An 18,006-nucleotide genomic window follows, 5' to 3' on the forward strand; every position below is an offset into this window, starting at 1 on the left:
AGTCCTCCTGCTACTTTCTAGGACTTGCTGCACTTCCTCCGTACATGTGCTCTCTAGGGAGCTGAGCCATGGATTAACCACGTTTGTAGTCGCAGGTCTTGGGGGTGCGGATGCACTATGGACCCCTGGGCTTGTGTGAGCAGATCTGGCGCCACCGGAAGGGGCATCGGTGGCCGGTCCGACATGCGCAGGAGTAGGGGGAACCATTGCTGTCGATCCCACGTTGGGACTATCGGGATCATTCAGGCTCCTTCCCTCCTGGCTTTCTGCAACACCTTGTGGATGAGCACTGTGGGAGGGAAAGCGTAAAGCAGGGGGCCCCTCCATGAGATCGCGAAGGCATCCCTCAGGGACCCCCGTCCCAGTCCTGCCCTGGAGCAGAATCGTGGGCACTTCTTGTTGTGCTGAGTAGCAAACAGGTCTATCTGGGGAAAAACCCCATGCATGAAAAATCGGTTGCAGCAGATGGGGACGGATCTGCCACTCGTGCGTGAGTGCGAAACGCCTGCTCAGCTGGTCTGCCTTCACATTGTGAGCGCCTGGGAAGTACGAGGCTTTCAGGGTTATATTGTTGGCGATGCAGCAGTTTCACGACCGGACTGCTTCTGCACATAAGGCACGGGACCGAGCTCCTCCTTGCCGATTTATATAAAACATGGTGGAGGTATTGTCTATACTGATCCCGACTACTTTGCCTTTTATATGGTCTCGAAAGTGTCTGCAGGCGTCGAACACTGCTCTGAGCTCCAGTATATTTGTGTGCAGTGACTGCTCCGTGGAGGACCACAGCCCTTGCGTCACCTCTTCACCCATGTGAGCACCCCACCCTATGAGGGAGGCATCTGTAGTAAGAAAAACCAATATGTGTGGTTGGTGGAAGGGTACCCCTGTTAGCAGGTTCTCGGGGTTTACCCACCATTGCAGGGATTTGCACACCTCTGTTGTGGGCGACGCCACCCTGTGAACAGTGTGTGCTGCCGGGTTGTATACACTTGCCAGCCAGTGCTGCATGCTGTGCATGTGTAACCTGGCGTTCTGTTCTACGAACGCCGCTGCTGCCATGTGGCCCAGCAGCTGTAAGCACGTCAGAACCAGCACCGTAGGGCTGAAGGTGAAGACTTGCACGAGGGAGCCGACGGCCCGAAAGTGAGTCTCTGGTAGATACGCCCTCGCTGTAATAGAATTTATGCGTGCCCCTACGAACTCTATGTCCTGCGTGGGGTCTATCTTTGATTTTGTCAGATTGATAACCAGGCCGAGCGAAGAGAACGTGCCTGCTGTGACGCATATTATGCGTAGTACCTCCTCCTTCGAGGCCCCTTTGAGTAGGCAGTCATCCGGATACTGGAATATAAATACCCCGTCTGTGCAGGTAGGCTGACACCACTGCCAAGGGCTCGGTGAAGACTCTGGGGGCCGAGGAAAGGCCAAACGGTAGGACCTTGCATTGAAAATGTTCTTTGCCTACCATGAAAAACCAGAGGAATCGTAGGTGAGCCGGATGAATAGCTATGTGAAAATACGCGTCTTATAAGTCGAGGGCTGCGAACCATCTCCATCGTCTAGTGCCGTAAGGATAGAGGCGATTGTGATCATCCGAAAGCGTTGCTTGCGCAAGTACCGGTTGAGGCCTCGAAAATCTAAGATGGACCTCCCGCCTCCTGTCTTTTTCCCCGTGAGGAAGTACCTGGAGTAGAACCCTCTCCCTTGCAGTTGCTCCGGCACTCTTTCCACTGCCCCTGTGAGCATGAGATGGTCTTCCTCCTTCTTAAGCCTCGCCACGTGGGAGGCCTCCTGGAGGTGGGGCCTGGGTGGAGGTCATGGCGGTGGGAGCGACTGGAAGGGGATGGCATACCCCGTGGCTATGATCTCCAGCAGCCATTTGTCTGTGGTGATCCTTCGCCACTGGTTATAGAATGGTCGGAGGCGATGGTGGAATAACCGCTTCGGATGACCTTGCGACGGTAGTGATGGCGCAGCCCTGGATCTGTGTGTCAAACTTGTGGCCTTTGGCCCTGCCCCGAGGACGCACGGCTGTGTAGGGAACGACGCCTGGGAGTTCTGTACTGCTGGTGCTGTTGATGTCGCCCTTGCTCGTAACCCCTGTGGTACTGGGGACGCTGTTGCTGAGTCCGCAACATCCAGGGCGATCTGAACTCCCGTCCTCGAGGCCGCGTAGCCTTCTTGCATGATGGCCTTGAGCACTGGTTTCTTGCCCTCTGGAAGCGAGTCCATGAGGGAGGTTAACCTAATGTGGTTATCGAAATTATGGTTCGCTAGATGCGCTGCGTAATTTGCCATTCGCAACAGTAGAGTGGAGGAGGAGTAGACCTTTCTGCCCAACAGCTCTAGCTTTTTGGCATGTTTGTCTGTTCCCCCACATTGCGACGACTCCACCACCAAGGAATTTGGTTGTGGGTGGCTGAACAGGAACTCCGTGCCCTTTGTCGGCACGAAGTTTTTTTTTTTGTTTTTGTTTTTTTTTTTTTCTCTCTTGTGGACAGGCGGAATAGTCGCAGGAGTCTGCCATATCATAGTGGCAGACTCCAAGATTGCGTCATCAAGCGGTATTGCTATTTTGGAGAAGGCCGGAGGTCTCAGATTTTTGAGGAGCTTATGGTGTTTCTCTTGCACCTTAGCTGTCTGGATGCCTTGCGTGAAGGCCACCCTCGTAAAACAGCTCTTGGAACTGTTTGAGATCGTCCGGAGGATGGACGTCCCCCGGGGCCGTAGCCTCATCCGGGGAGGAGAGCGAGGAACCACTGGGATACGTCTCTGTGGAACCTTCCGGTTCCTGCTGGTGATGGTACACCCTCTCACTAGAGGTTTGCGAGGGAAAATCTCGGGGTTCCATAACCAGTCCCCCCTGAGATGCTTGAGTCTCTGTCCCCGGTCGCAATTGCCCTCGGGGGTATGAGATCGTTTGTGGGGATCTTTCCCTGGTAGATAGCCGATGGTGTCTATGCCCCACGTGGTAGGGGCGACCATGGCAGTATAGGCACTGTTCTTGGGAAGGTGACCTAGACCACTCCCTTGGTGCATACCCTCTGCGTCTGGGGGAGGGCTGGAGAGAGCAATTTTGCATAATAGTCCAGCGGTTCAAACCCCAGGAAGGGTGAAGGTGGTCCCAGCCAGGGTGAGGCTGGTTGCAATAAATGGAGAAGGGGGCTCCGGGTAGGCTAGGGGGGACCCCTGCCTTCTGGTTGGAGTCTGCAACATAAGCGGAGGGCTGTGAGAAAGCAACTCCACAGCCCTGTGCGGAGAGGGGCTGCAATGCCTCCTCTTGTGTGCAGCCTTCCCCCTCCCTTGAGGGGGTAACTCCGCCCCCTGACGTACAGGGGATCCCGGCCCCGTCCGCACCGAGCTCGGCACGCTCGAGGGCGGTGCTGCAGGTGCGGTGTCCTCCGGTGCCTGGAGGCTGCGTGCCTGCGCGCTCTGCACCGCCGGTTCCCCGGGGGTCGGTGCCGCTGCCTGCGGTGCCGCCGGTACCGGCGCTTGTTTAGCCGCCGCCCTGCCTGCAGTGCAGGGCGGCTGGCTGATTATCGGAGGCTGAGCCGCTTCCACGTGGCTCTCCGTGCCGCCGCCGATCAGCTGTTGCTGCGGCTGGGGGCTGCTCGCTCCTCCCGTCCCGCTCGCTATTGTTGCCGGCAGGGATCGGGCTGGGGAGGCTTTCCTCCGTTTTTGCGCTGATGGAGTGAGGGAGGCAGCTTTCCTTTTATGGGCCCCGGAGGGTCCCTCCTGCTGCGGCCGCTCCGGCACGTCTGGCTGGAGGGCCTTATGAAAAGCAGTTTTAAGCCGCCGCCCTGCCTGCGGTGCGGGGCGGCTGGCTGATCATCGGAGGCTGAGCCGCTTCCACGTGGCTCTCCGTGCCGCCGCCGATCAGCTGTTGCTGCGGCTGGGGGCTGTGCGCCCCTCCCGTCCCGCTCGCTGTTGCTGCCAGCAGGGATCGGGTTGGGGAGACGTTCCTCCGTTTTTGCGCTGATGGAGTGAGGGAGGCAGCTTTCCTTTTATGGGCCCCGGAGGGTCCCTCCTGCTGCGGCCGCTCCGGCACGTCTGGCTGGAGGGCCTTATCAAAAGCAGCATTTTAAGCCGCATCTCCCTGTCTCTCCTTAATCGCCTCTCGGCAGGACTCACATTTTTTAAAGCCTGAAGAGGACATTGTTGGTGAGTCTTTCAGTTGTTAAGCGGGTACTTAGCACCTTCCCTGTGCTGTTTTCTCCGTCCGATGGCCTGCCTCAGCAGGAGGGCTGATGGCCCAATGCTCCTGGCCTCCGGCGCTTGTTACTGGGACTGGATTGAAGCTGTCCCGCTTGTAGTTTGTTTGTTGCTTTTGTTTTTTTTGTTTTTTTTTTTTGCAAAAATAACAACCGGCTAACTTGCAGTAGCCTAAGTACTTGAAAAACTTTAAAGAAAAAACAGTTAAGTCATTGAATACGCTACTTGGCCTTAGCCTAGTTCGGATTCCGTCTGCAGCCGACGGCGGTTAAGAGGAACTGGCGGGGACCGGATCGCGCACGTGGCCGGGAGCGCGCGGGGGAGTGGCGCGCGCCGGCGCATGCACGGTCCGGCAGAAACTGCTTGGAAGATCTGATCTGCGGCGCCGGGCGAGCCCGACACCTAATGTGGAGCACCCACGGGGACACTCGAAGAAGAATAAGGAGTGACATTTTCAACACAGTATGAAGAGAACTCATTTTGCCCTGGCATTGGCAATGAATAAAACTTTTCCACACAAGTAAACTTTTGTGACTTTCAAAGTCTGCAGTAAATCACTCTGATGAAATTAGTTCATGTGCTGACAAAGAGAGCAATCAAACTCTTAAACATATGATACGGAATATATCTATACACATTTCTAAAAGTTTTTTTTTTGTGTGAATCACAGAAGTGCTCCAAGGCTGCATCGCCACCACAGCAATCCTTTGAAAGAAGTTCTTCTGGAAGAGATCTTTTGAAAAAACTTCTTTCAAAAGATTGCGTCCACACACAAAGAAATAGACCAAAAGATCAATTCACTCTTTCAATAGACAGCGTCCACACAACCCCTGGTCTTACAAAAGAATGAGCCAGGGACCAAAAAGTCCAATGCCATGAGGACTACTCTTACCAAAAAAAGGACCACCCGTGGCATCTACATGTTTTTTTCATGAAAAAAATCCTTCAGAAAAAAGGCACTTTGTCATGCAGGAGAGCAAGAGGGCTGCTGGAGAAAGTGTTGCATTCTTCCAATTTAATATCAAAAGAACACATTATGCATGTAGACACTGCAGGAATTTTCGAAAGAGCTCTAGCTTTTCCATAAGTAAATAAATAAATAAATAAATAATCGCTAGTGTAGACGTTGCCTAGAGTCCAATGGTTCAGCACACAGTACTTACACAAAACTGTTGCATACTAATTTAACAGACATTTTCCAAAAGGATTAGTGTAAATTTTAAATTGCATGATCTCAGAAACTTAATGTTCTTTATACGCCAGATAGTTATTCAAACACTTCAGTTGTTTTTTATACTAATTCTCCAGTCAAATATTTATCAAAAATAAACTTTTAAAAAAAATGGAGATGGTGTTAAAACTTGAACATTAGGCACAGATATCCAGGTGCCAAGCAAGCTGTTTTAGCAAACCAGTTCCTAACACTAGTTTCCAGGTGCTATAGCCACATGCCATCTACATTATATGATTTCATGTTGCTTCTGTTAAGATTAATGCTGTGCAATAACACTGAAAGCCAAGAATATTTTACATCTACTGCCTATATTTCAAAAAATAGTCTTATAAAAATATTCAGTATCTCTAAAAATATAGATAAATCAATTAGATTAAATAAGCCACCCACAACCATCCTCACCCATGATTTTAAACAACATGGATCGATGTGAATTATGGGTCATTCATGGGATGGGCAGCTTGCACTATAATAGGCTTTAACAGAAAGGGGAATCCCATTAATCACCTTGAAAGACAATCTTGAATGAGTCTGTCCTATGCTAAATTAGTCACTAGAGCTTGAAGCATACTCTATGAGTTCTAGTCACTACCGCCAGGAAAAATGACCATCCTTTTATCAGTTTGTGACCCTCAAAGTCTTCCAGTAGCAGAAGACAAGTGAGTTTCAGCTGACCTGATGAGCTCAGTACACCCCAACTCATTGTCATAATACATAACTATAAGGTGTAATGTAAAGTACAACATACAAACTTGTAAACACAATGTTCACAAACTGTGTTCAGCTAGCAACGAGTAAGCTGATTTTGCCCTAGACAACGGCATGTGGCTCAGTCTGGCTCTCAAGCAAAAGACAAGGCAGGCACATTTGCACACAAGGTAAACACAACTATCAAGCTAACAAGGGGGGAAGAAGCCAGCATGGTGTCCATACCCTAGCTTGACAGACAGACTTTGAGCATTCTTTTCAAGGAATACATGTCAAAAGTTTACTGTACTATGAAAAGGAGAGAGAAAAAAATGGTTACCTCTCACAACTGTTGTTCTTCTAGATGTGTTGTTCATGCCCATTCCATATTAGGTGCATGTGCGGGTGCACAGTAGCTAGAAGATTTTTTTCCCCTTGAAGGCAGCCATCAGATCAGTGCAGCACCTTCTGCAGTGGCACCTGCCTGACGCTCAATACAGACAAGGCCACCCTGCCCACCTTTTTTGTAGGCTACTCCGACAAAGAAAGGAGTGGGGGCATTTGAATGGGCATGAACTACACATCCTGAAGAACGACCATTACAAGAGGTAACAATTTTTTCTTCTTCAAATGACTGCTCATGTGCATTCCACGTTAGACAACACTAGGAGGTGGGGTCAGAGTTCTGGACTGAGGTATTGCTCTACCAACAGCCCATCAACACTCAGATGCTTAGCGACTGCACAGTAGACTGCAACAGTATGAATGGAAGAGGATGTTGCTGCCCTACAAATATCTTATATGGGAACTTGAACCAAGAAGGTTAACAAGAAAGCTTGGGCCCTTGCAGCATGAGCCCTATTAGGTGAGTGGGGGACATCTGTTAGATTACAACATTCCTTAAGACATGAGACATCCCCAAAGAGCTTCTGAGAGGAGAGAGTTTGTCCCTTCATCCTGTCAGCAATGGCCACAAACAGTCACTGAGATTTCCTGAAGGGCTATCTACGTAAAACACTATAGCACTGCACACATACAAGGCATGCAAACTCTCTTCCCTAGAATTAGATTGTTGTTTAGAGCAGAGGTGAGCAAACATTTTACATCAGGCCCCACTTCTCATCCTACAATTAGCAGGGGCCCCCACCCTGTCTAATGAAATCCAAACCAATAGAAATTTCGGTTATGTTCAGACTGAATAAACCTTTCTGCATGTTTAAGAAAACAAGTCTGAAGAATGTACAAACTTTATTAACAGCTATATAAATGTAACTACACATACATAAAAATAGCATTTCAACTTTTTTAATGAGATGGATGGATGAACCTGACACAGCAGCAGCCGATTGTGCTGTGCCCCCCTTATGAAATTTCACAAACACCCCTGAGGGGGCCCACCCCCTACGTTGCACACCCTTGCTTTAGAGTAAAAGATTGATAGAAATATCTCCTGGTTGACATGGAAAGAAGAGACCACCTTTGGCAAAAATAAAGGGTGGCATCTCAGTCAAACCTTGTCCTTATGGAAAAACTGTATAGGGTGGATCCACCATGCGTGCCCTAAGCTCAAACAAACACTCTCCTGGCAGAATTGATCACCAGTAAGAATACCACAATGTATGAAAGACAGAGAAGGGAACAGGTGGCTAAAGGCTCAAAAAGGTGGACCCATAAGCTTGGATATTACTAAATTAAGGTTTCACACAGGAGCAGTTCTCCGATCTGAGGAAGTAATCTTTCTAAGCCCTTGAGAAATCTGCAGATCACAGTATTAGTGAACACTGTGCAGCCCATCACTCCTAGGTGAAAAGCACAGAGAGCTGCTAAACGTACCCTAACGGATGAAACCAACAAGCCATGTTGGCTGACGTACCACAGATAGTCAAACTGCAGCCAATGTGGCCTTTGCAGGAAATATAACTCTGATTTGCCTGCACTGTGAACCGTTTCTATTTGGCCATGTTAAGTCACCCTTGTGGAAGGTTTCCTAACACAGTAAACTCTCCAGATACGTTCATTTGACATGTGTGTATCTCACATTAGCGCAATTGGAGGGGGACCCCAGAAGCTCCAGCCTGAGGCAGCCACCACCCAACCCCAACCCCCCTCAACCTCCTTCCGGCAACAGCACTGAGGGAAAGTGCTGGCTATGCCAGCTCTGCTCCCCTTTGACAGGCTGATCTCCTCCGCCTCAAGTGTGCGGTGACAGCCTTTTAACAGTACCTGCTGCATAAGAAGATGCTCTTAAAAAGGGTCCCTGAAAGTGGGGGTGGGGAGGAGGTAGGGTGCAAGCTGAACTGGACAGCTTATCCCTTTTCTACTCTGTGCAGGATCCAATGATCAGATGTTATTCATGACCAGGCATGTTAGAAAGGAAACAGCTGACACGAGAACATGGGATGGGAAGGATCCAGCTGTGCGACCAGTATGTCGTCCTCTACCACACCTTCAAAACGCCTGTTTCGGGCATGAAGAAGGCTTCTGCTGGCCAGAGCCTTGACCAGATTTTTGAGAGCACTTAAGATCATTCCTACTCCTACATCTTTGGGGGTCCCTAGGCTGCTAGTAATATGGACAAGCCGGGGGATGGGAGGGAAAGAGTGCATGAAGTGCCTGCGCTGGATGTCCAGTGTGTGTATACCCAAGGACCCCAATGTTTCCCTTGATTCCTTGAGGCTGTGAAGTCCTCTGTCTGTCTCCACCACAGAGGAGGTGCTCAGTGCTGGGTCTGACCAGACCTTTTCAGGCTGAACTGCTGCCTCCATAAAGATGACTTTCAGCCGCTGAGACTTATCTTTCAAAAGTCCTGGGTTTGAAAGTTTTGCAGATAGCGCAGCGATCTCTCTGATTAGACTCTCCCAAACACTTAATGCCAGGGCTGTCAATTAACATGCACTGACACCTCCAGTGAGTGTAGGGCAGAATTAACACATTTAAAAAACAAACAAACAAACAAAACATTAATCGCAGGCCTTAGCGTACACTGACAGCTTGAACTGCCACCGGGGCTCCATGCCCCTGGTCAGCTCCCAGCCACTGCGGGGCTTCCCCTGGCCATGGTCCCAGAGCTGCCCGCCAGCCACAGAGCTGTCAGGAGTCTCCCACCCAGTGTCCCAGGGCTGCCAGAGGTGCTCCGCATCCCAAGCAGCTCCCAGCAGCAAGGATACAGGGGTTCTCTGAAGCAGGGCTCCCCCAGCCCAGTGATTAAAAAAATTAGTCTCTTGACAGCGCTACTTCAAACATGAAGGCTGGGAATCACTTTTGGGCATATGTTTGCCACACTCAGCACAGCCTTCAAAGCCTGGCCACCTAAGCATGCCCCAGTGCCAGGGACTCAAAGGAGGGGAAGCAACCCATCAAAAAGCTACAGTAATTTACACTGAACAAGCCACTAACTACAGCTAAGCATCACTGGCAGCAAGAAGGAACTGAGGGAGGCAGGGCAGAGCATGGTGCATTTATTGAGTGCCATGAAGATGCCACTCCAGGGGGCACCACAATGATCCAAAGGCTACTGGCTAGGGGAAAAAATCTTCTGGCTACTATGCATGCATGCACGCACCTAACACAGAATGCATGCACCTAACATGGAATGTGCATGAACAATCACTCAAAGAAGCCCTGTTTTATCCTTCACCTGAGTAGATGAAAAACAACAAGCAATTGGTGCTCCGTAAAAGGTCCTATTTAAAAAACTGGTCAGCCAGGCTGGAAAAAAGACTGGAGAGAAAAGTCTTGGAACAAAACCCTAGTTTGTTGAATACGAGATGTGAATTTTTATTTTTGTTTCTTTGTAACGATTTCTACCCTTATTTCTTATGCTTGGTTTCACTTAAACCTACGTCCTCTGTTGATAAACTTGTTCAACTTTTAACAAAAATTTGCTTACTACTTGACTGGAGTGGAGGATTTGTGTCTTTAAAAAAGGAGCAAGCTTGTTAAATTTTGAGGATGCTACAGTAAGACTAGCTGAGCACTGAAAACAAAGAGGCCTCTGGAGATCTCTGGAATTGGGGTTCAGTGATCATTACCTGCTAGGCACTATTTGAACTGGCGGAGCATCTTGAAGAGTTTGCTGATAAGGCAAACATGCTATTGCGTCAGCAATTAAGTGCTTTGCTGTTAAGGGATCAGCTCCCTGAGGCTCAGAGAGATAAAGCGATTCATAGTTCTGGGAATGCCAGCTGACTGCCACACAGATGTATACAGATCTATGCAGCAAGGGTATTTATCTGAAACAATATCTAGATTCCAGTTTCCTTACAAACCGGACTGAATTTGGTTATGTTCTTTTTAAGACGTTCTATTATAAGGTTTACTTTGATTAGAATGAAGCCCCAGAAAATGCAGCGGTCCCACTCAATTCACCTATCCCCCTAAGTTTTCAGCATTTTATTAAATTTCAAAACACATTTTAGGAGCAATGAATTCTTAACCTATGATTTATTTATTTTTACTTATGACATGTATTACTTTTGCCCAAATGGTATTAGTTCACATGACTATATTATGTGAGAAAACACTTAGGATTTACATTTATTGTAAATGCTGTGCTCTTGATTGCCATGTAATCCTGAAGAATTAAAACGTCAATGGATCAAAAAGATCTCTATTTGTATAAATGCATTTATGGCTGGAAATATGGTAAGGGTTTTTATAGCTTTAGGACACTGTTTTTGACTATAATTAGTGTTTTATGGACTACGAATATAAATCCTTGAGTCTTAATCTACACTAGCTCCCAACTTCGAAGGGAACATGGTAACTAAGGTGTCAGGAGATTACTAATGAAGTGCTGTGGTGCATATGCAGCACTTCATTAAGCTAATTCTCCCCCACTGCAACTTCAAAGCGCCAGCTTGTCTGTAGCCGCGGCTACATCTTCATCATCTGGACCCATGGGAAGGAGACGCTGGAGGAATTCCACTGGGACTTCAACAACTTTCACCCCAACATCAACCTCAGCCTGGAACAGTCCACACAGGAGATCCACTTCCTGGACACCACGGTGCTAATACATGATGGCCACATCAATACCACCCTGTACCGTAAACCCACTGACCGCTACGCCTACCTTCATGCCTCCAGCTTCCATCCCAGACACACCACATGATCCCTTGTCTACAGCCAAGCACTAAGATATAACCGCATTTGCTCCAACCACTCCGACAGAGACAAACACCTACAGGATCTCTACCAAGCATTCTTGAAACTGCAATACCCACCTGAGGAAGTGAAAAAACAGATCAACAGAGCCAGATGTGTGCCACGAAGCCTCTTACTACAGGACAAGCCCAAGAAAGAAACCAACAGAACACCATTAGCGATCACCTACAGTCCTCAGCTAAAACCTCTACAGTGCATCATCAGGGATTTACAGCTCATCCTGGACAATGATCCCCCACTTTCACAGGCCTTGGGAGGCAGACCAGTCCTTGCCCACAGACAACCTGCCAACCTGAAGCAAATCCTAACCAGCAACTATACACCATACCACAGTCACTCTAATTCAGGGACCCAGCTCTGCCCACATATCTACACCAGCAACACCATTACAGGACCTAACCAGATCAGCCACACCATCGTGGGTTCATTCAGCTGCACATCTACCAATATAATTTATGCCATCATGTGCCAGCAATGCCCCTCTGCTATATACATCCGACAAACTGGACAGTCTCTACGGAAAAGAATAAACGCACACAAATCAGACATCAGAAATGGCAATATACAAAAACCCGTAGGAGAGCACTTCAGTCTCCCAGGCCACACAGTAGCAGACTTAAAAGTAGCTATCCTACAGCAAAGAAATTTCAGGACCAGACTCCAAAGAGAAATTTCTGAGCTACAATTCATCTGCAAATTCGAAGCCCTCAGCTCAGGATTAAACAAAGACTGCAAATGGCTGGCTAAATACAAAAGCAGCTTCCCCTCCCTTGGTGTTCACACGTCCAGATCAACTGCTGGTAGTAAGCCTCACCCTTGCTGACTGAGCTAACCTTGTTATCCCCACCCTTGCTCTGGCTTATTTATACCTGGCCCTGCAGATTTCCAAGACCAGCAGCTGATTAAGTGAGTCTATGCTCATGAAAGCTCATGCTCAAAACTTTTCTGTTAGTCTGTAAGGTGCCACAGGACCCTTCACTGCTGTTACAGATCCAGACTAACATGGCTACCCCTCCGATACTTGAATCTGTACAGTAGACCCCTGACTTACGCAGGGGTTGAGTTCCTGCGCAACCCCACTTAAGTCAAATTTCGCGTTAATCAGGGGAGCCAGGAAACTCCTTGCTCCTATGAGCAATCAGGAGCTGGAGCCTGGCTCCTAGCTCCCCGCCACTCACATGTGACAGGAAACAGAGACCACCTCCTTCATCCCCAAAGCTGCAGCACTGGTCAGCTTCCCTGCTCTCCTCAGTGGCAGGCAGCCCAGAATCAGGTGCCAGCTCCCCACCACCCTGAGTTGTGTTAAACCAAGACACATGTAACCTGAGTGCGTGAATCTCAGGGTTCTACTGTATATCCTCTTTTTGTATGTGTATCATTCTTGTGTGTGACATTAGAAATGTGAATCTGTTTTTTATTCTAAATGTGCTAATGAGGAACTTTAGTGATACTTTAGGAACTTTAGAGCTCAATACACAAACCAACAACGTGTGAATAGTTTTGTGTGTCCTGTAAGCCCAAATTGTGGTTGGTCCTATGAAGACACGTTGCCATGCCACCTGCTACTAGAATCATCTTGTGTTTTTCCATAGGGCTTGGGGGAAATGAACAAAAGGATTCTCACCCTGGGGGAAGGTTTATTTAAGGAATGGAAAGCAATCAGGTCTCTCTCTTCAGCTGGCCTTTGAACCTGCCTCATCCACCCTAAGAAGACACACATGAAGAAACCTGAAAACAAAGGACTCTAAAGATCTCTGGAAAAAAAAGCTACTGACCCAGTCCACAGTAAATATCAACTTTGACTTAAAGCATTTTACTGGAGATAAGAACAACTGTTTAGGGTAAGAATTTACATGTAATAAGTTTCTTAGTACACTAGAATTAGCTGGCATCTTCTGTTTATTTTAACTTGGTAACTTACTTTGATCTGTTTTCCATCGCAAACACTTAAATCCTACTTGTTATACTTAATAAAAACACTTTATTCCCAAGCCCAGTGTAAACAACTATTAAGTGGGGGGAGCAACCACTCTGTTTATTTGGGATTTTGGTCCTCTTTGAGGGCTGTGTTGCTGGGTGCTGAGCCCTCCCAGAGTTGAGCTTATTCAGCATTCGTGTTGCTCTGCAGAGGAATGGTAACACCAACTCTCTGCCTCAGCTGGAGGAGACCAGCAGTTCCAGCCCAGCAAGATAGGGAAGTGGGCATCAGTGGCTTGATCAGCACACCACGGGACAACACAAAAGGGGCTTTCTGAGATCCAACCCCTCACACAAACGACATTGAACACGCACAACGTAGAAACAACTAGCAAATGAATGAATAAGAACACTGGATCTTAACATAAGAACAAAACATATTACTGTAATGGACGCCTTAACACGGGTAATGTGTACAAGATTACACAAACAAGTTACAAGAACTTTTAAGACATTTTGCAACATATCTGTACAGAACAAAATAACTTACAGCTTTTGAATTTCAGGCCACAACGTATTCTGCAGCAAATGATCTTCTGTAGGTGGTTCTATAAATAAAATGTATACATATATTTTGAATTTAAGTGTGTTCTCCTTTACAAATTAATGTCTCTCTCCCAAAGAGTAACGCACAGCAAATCTCATTCTAGGAATGAAAGCAACTACTAATTCATATAGAACACCCTTTTTATGTTGCGTACCTGTGAGGATAAGGGGTTGAAAGTAAATCTGATGATACTGATTGGAAATGCTATTAAACTTTCCTTCCTCATCAGCTAGTTCAGCTGCCATGTCTCCTGTTCAAAATAAATATTTGATCAGCCACAAAACGTTTGATATGAAAATCTGGTTTCATGTAAGCAAAGAGGTCTTATTAGTTTTAGGACACATTACCTAGATGAAATTGTAGTTACTTCCAGTAATATTCTAAAATACAAATCAGAGACTAGTTATTTAATACAAGTTCAAGTATCTAATGTGCATTTAGGGAAATGAGAAGTGGGGGGCTTTGTCAGACAAATATATAGTATAAAATGGAAAACCTGTTACTTGATTATCTTCTTTCTGGAATTGACCTCTCCCTGGATTAAAGGCATTTGGTCTGTAATTCTGAGGCAGTTCAGACTCATCCACAAGCCTCCAGGACCTGGCCATGTGCATCCCCGCATGAACAAGAAGAGTGTTTTCAAAGATGTGTGGTAACACTAATGCCAAGATTTTAAAAACAGGTGCCAAAGGCAAGCCTACATATCTATATTTAGGCACCTAGATAAGGGGTTAACTTTCAAAGGCACCAAACCCTGCAATTCCCATTAACTTAAATGTGAGCTGCAGGGTGCTCAGCACTTAAATGTAGTCAGTGCCTAGAGTAAAAGAAAATTCAACTGTTATTCTGACCCTAAAGAGGACACGGAAAAGATACCAAAAGACTAAATTTTGCATTGAAATCCTTAGAATACTTTTGTCTGAACTTCTGTATAGGCTCAGAAGTTAGAAGGCAAGTGTGAGGTAAAGATTTCTACTGTAAAGTAGCACCCTATCTGATTTAATATGTGCAGCTCAATAGCCAAGCTGTCAAATTCATTTAACTGAGTGATTGGGCAGCAAAATGGCAAATGAAATTTAATGTGGGTAAGTGTAAGGTAATGCATGTTGGAAAAAATAACCCAAATTACATGTACTACATGATGGGGTCAAATTTAGCTACGACAGATCAGGAAAGGGATCTTGGAGTTATAGTGGATAGTTCTCTGAAGACATCCACGCAGTGTGCAGCGGCAGTTAGTAAGGCAAATAGGATGTTAGGAATTATTAAAAAAGGGATCGATAATAAGACAAAAGATATCATACTTCCCCTATATAAAACTATGGTATGCCCACATCTCGAGTACTGCGTGCAGATGTGGTCTCCTCACCTCAAAAAAGATATATTGGCATTAGAAAAGGTTCAGAAAAGGGCGACTAAGATGATTAGGGGCTTGGAACAGGTCCCATATGGGGAGAGGCTAGAGAGACTGGGACTTTTCAGTTTGGAAAAGAGGCAATTGAGGGGCGATATGATAGAGGTATATAAAATCATGAATGGTGTGGAGAAAGTAAATATAGAAAAATTATTTACCTTTTCTCATAATACAAGAACTAGGGGACACCAAATGAAATTGATGGGTAGTAGGTTCAAAACTAATAAAAGGAAATTTTTCTTCACACAGCGCACAGTCAACCTGTGGAACTCCTTGCCCGAGGAGGCTGTGAAGGCCAGGACTCTATTAGGGTTTAAAAAAGAGCTTGATAAATTTTTGCAGGTTAGGTCCATAAATGGCTATTAGCCAGGGATAAAGTATGGTGCCCTAGCCTTCAGAACAAGGGCAGGAGATGGATGGCAGGAGATAAATCACTTGATCATTGTCTTCTGTTCTCCTTCTCTGGGGCACCTGGCATTGGCCACCGTCGGCAGATGGGATGCTGGGCTGGATGGACCTTTGGTCTGACCCAGTGTGGCCATTCTTATGTTCTTATGATCTTAACTTGGATTGGTATGTAGGAGCGCCTGTTGTGGTAGAGAACAAAAGCTTCCAATAGCTCAACTAGGTTGAGGTATCTTAAGTCTTGACCAGCTTGGAGAAAAAAAAATGACCACTTCCTTCCTAAACCTTTTAACCCCACTTCCAAGGGGTAGCGCCTAGATCCTTTGTGAGCTAGGGAATGCTTCCCTACACATTGATGTGCTTCCCTGACAGAGGGCTTCACCTTATTGAGTGAATGGAAATGGACACACTTAGATATCTGACAGAAAATTTCTTAGTTCAGGAATCATTCTGCATTTTATATGCTGTTGGCTTCAACACAAAAAAGCTAAGTGCCACCTTTAGCTACATCACCCTTAAGGAGATGAAGTGAGCCTCTTTCTCTGAGAGGTCCTGGTGGCAATGCCCTGATGACTGTCATCCAGGAACCTCTTCAGACTCCTCAGCCAAACTACTATCAAGTAGTTTAATGAACATCTCAAGTGCAGACAGCTAACCAAATTGTGGTGTTTTGCATCATCAATAGTTCCCATAAGTGAAATAGACAATTGTCAATAGCTAGGAGTGATTGGAAAATACAAGTTTCTGATAGCTCCAACAACATTAATAAGTCTTTTAGAGAAACTATGGTGATAGCAGAAACTAAAATGTCTGTCCTGCATCTCTTGTTTTACAACTTGGAAATTTTGTGGCTAACTACCAACACTGGCTTAAGGTTTAGACAGTGAAAAATAAGTGGAATCAAATCCAGTGCATTTCAAATTTCTTTGGTGGAAGGTTTTCTGGGGAGAAACTTGATTAAGATAGCAGATAAGCAAAACAGGCAAGCTAAAGTGGTCCTGTTATGATTTTGCTTGATTGAGGAGGGAATGCAAATGCTTTAGTGAGGACAGACAGGAGCTCCTGTTGTTCCTAACCACAAAAAAAAAAAATGCCACTAAAGGGGTGACTCTTATTCTGGGGATAAAACCCAAACCAGATCATCAGTAAGAAACAGAACAACAGAACCTGTCTCTGAAGACTTGATTATAGCTCTATTCCATATTTTCCATAGGGTTAGCGAACATAGCCAAACCAAACTCTTTTAAGCCAAGTATTGATGTAAATTAACGCTGAAGTGGCTTTACCATTCCACAGCAGTCTTACCTTGAAAGACAGCTTTATTGGACAAACCCAAAGCAGGCACAGTCGCACCTTCTGGTAGTTCAATAGCTTCCTGGTTAAAAAAGTAAACATATTATGCACACATTTTCATGCAGAAATTAGTATACCTCATGGGTACTTTAAAATAGAGGACCAGATTTCACTAGAGATAAGTAAAGATTAACCACATTGTAGAAAAAAGCCTCTGAATTATCCAGAATTGCTCAGGGAAGTGTATGCTTGAGCAACTGTTCTTCCAGACTTTAAAAACCTTGCCACACATCTGCCCCTCCTCTCAAAACATAAATGTTGAACTATGCTCCATTCTCCTGGTTTGATGAGAAGCATACATTTTTCATCACTTTAGTACAGGTATTCTGGGGTAACTTTAAGTGTGACTATAAAACTGGGATTTTCAAAAAAAAACCTTCTAGTGCCTAAGGAATGGCCTTGCTTTGGGTACATGGTAGGATAGGCAGAGAGAAGATCCTGCTAGCTTACTGACAGTCTGCATCAGCTATATGTCAAGTGAAAAAGTCCTGGGAGAAAGACTAAGATAGAAGCAGGAAGTCAGGGGGCTGCATACCAAAGTGCCCAAGCGAGGGAAAGGGAGGTTATTCTGATAAAACTATATTACAGAGAGATTACAACTATGTACAATACAACTGGTGGAGCTTTCCTGTGCAAGCAAGGCCTATGAAGTGTTCTGGAATACTGCGGTGCACAGTGTATACAGAGATTTGTGGAGAAAATATCATGCAACGCATATGTCTACCTCATACAGTAAAAGGTTATTTTGTATAGTGCCATTAACACACGATCACAGAATGTTTTACGGAATTAAAGACTAAATGAAAAGTTATATAGAATAGCCACGAGATTTTTTTTTCAGCTGATATTTAACAAGTGGCACACTAAAGTGTTCTGACTCAAGAAGATTGTTCCAGCTGGTAGCAGGTGCATCAGAGAGAGCTTATGAGTCTGCAATGCAGACAATAGGTTATAGACTGGAGAGGCAGCCAGTGCTAAATGGGCAGACCGAGTAGGCAGGAATGAACC

General features: G+C 46.1%; 1 protein-coding gene across 2 annotated transcripts in view; it reads right to left on the bottom strand.

Annotated features, from left to right (window-relative positions):
• The window catches only part of ELP2 (elongator acetyltransferase complex subunit 2), an 84,735-nt gene that overhangs the window by 18,698 nt on the left and 48,031 nt on the right, over positions 1-18,006 (bottom strand). For both annotated transcript variants that reach the window (XM_074987906.1, XM_074987905.1), the window contains 3 exons: positions 16,951-17,020; positions 13,981-14,076; positions 13,770-13,827 (listed from right to left, as the gene is read on the bottom strand). In XM_074987906.1, coding sequence (XP_074844007.1) covers positions 13,770-13,827; positions 13,981-14,076; positions 16,951-17,020 — 224 coding nt within the window. The remainder of the gene's footprint in view (positions 1-13,769; positions 13,828-13,980; positions 14,077-16,950; positions 17,021-18,006) is intronic.

The sequence above is a fragment of the Carettochelys insculpta genome, chromosome 2, assembly GCF_033958435.1.
Source record: "Carettochelys insculpta isolate YL-2023 chromosome 2, ASM3395843v1, whole genome shotgun sequence".
Taxonomy (NCBI): Eukaryota; Metazoa; Chordata; order Testudines; family Carettochelyidae; genus Carettochelys; species Carettochelys insculpta.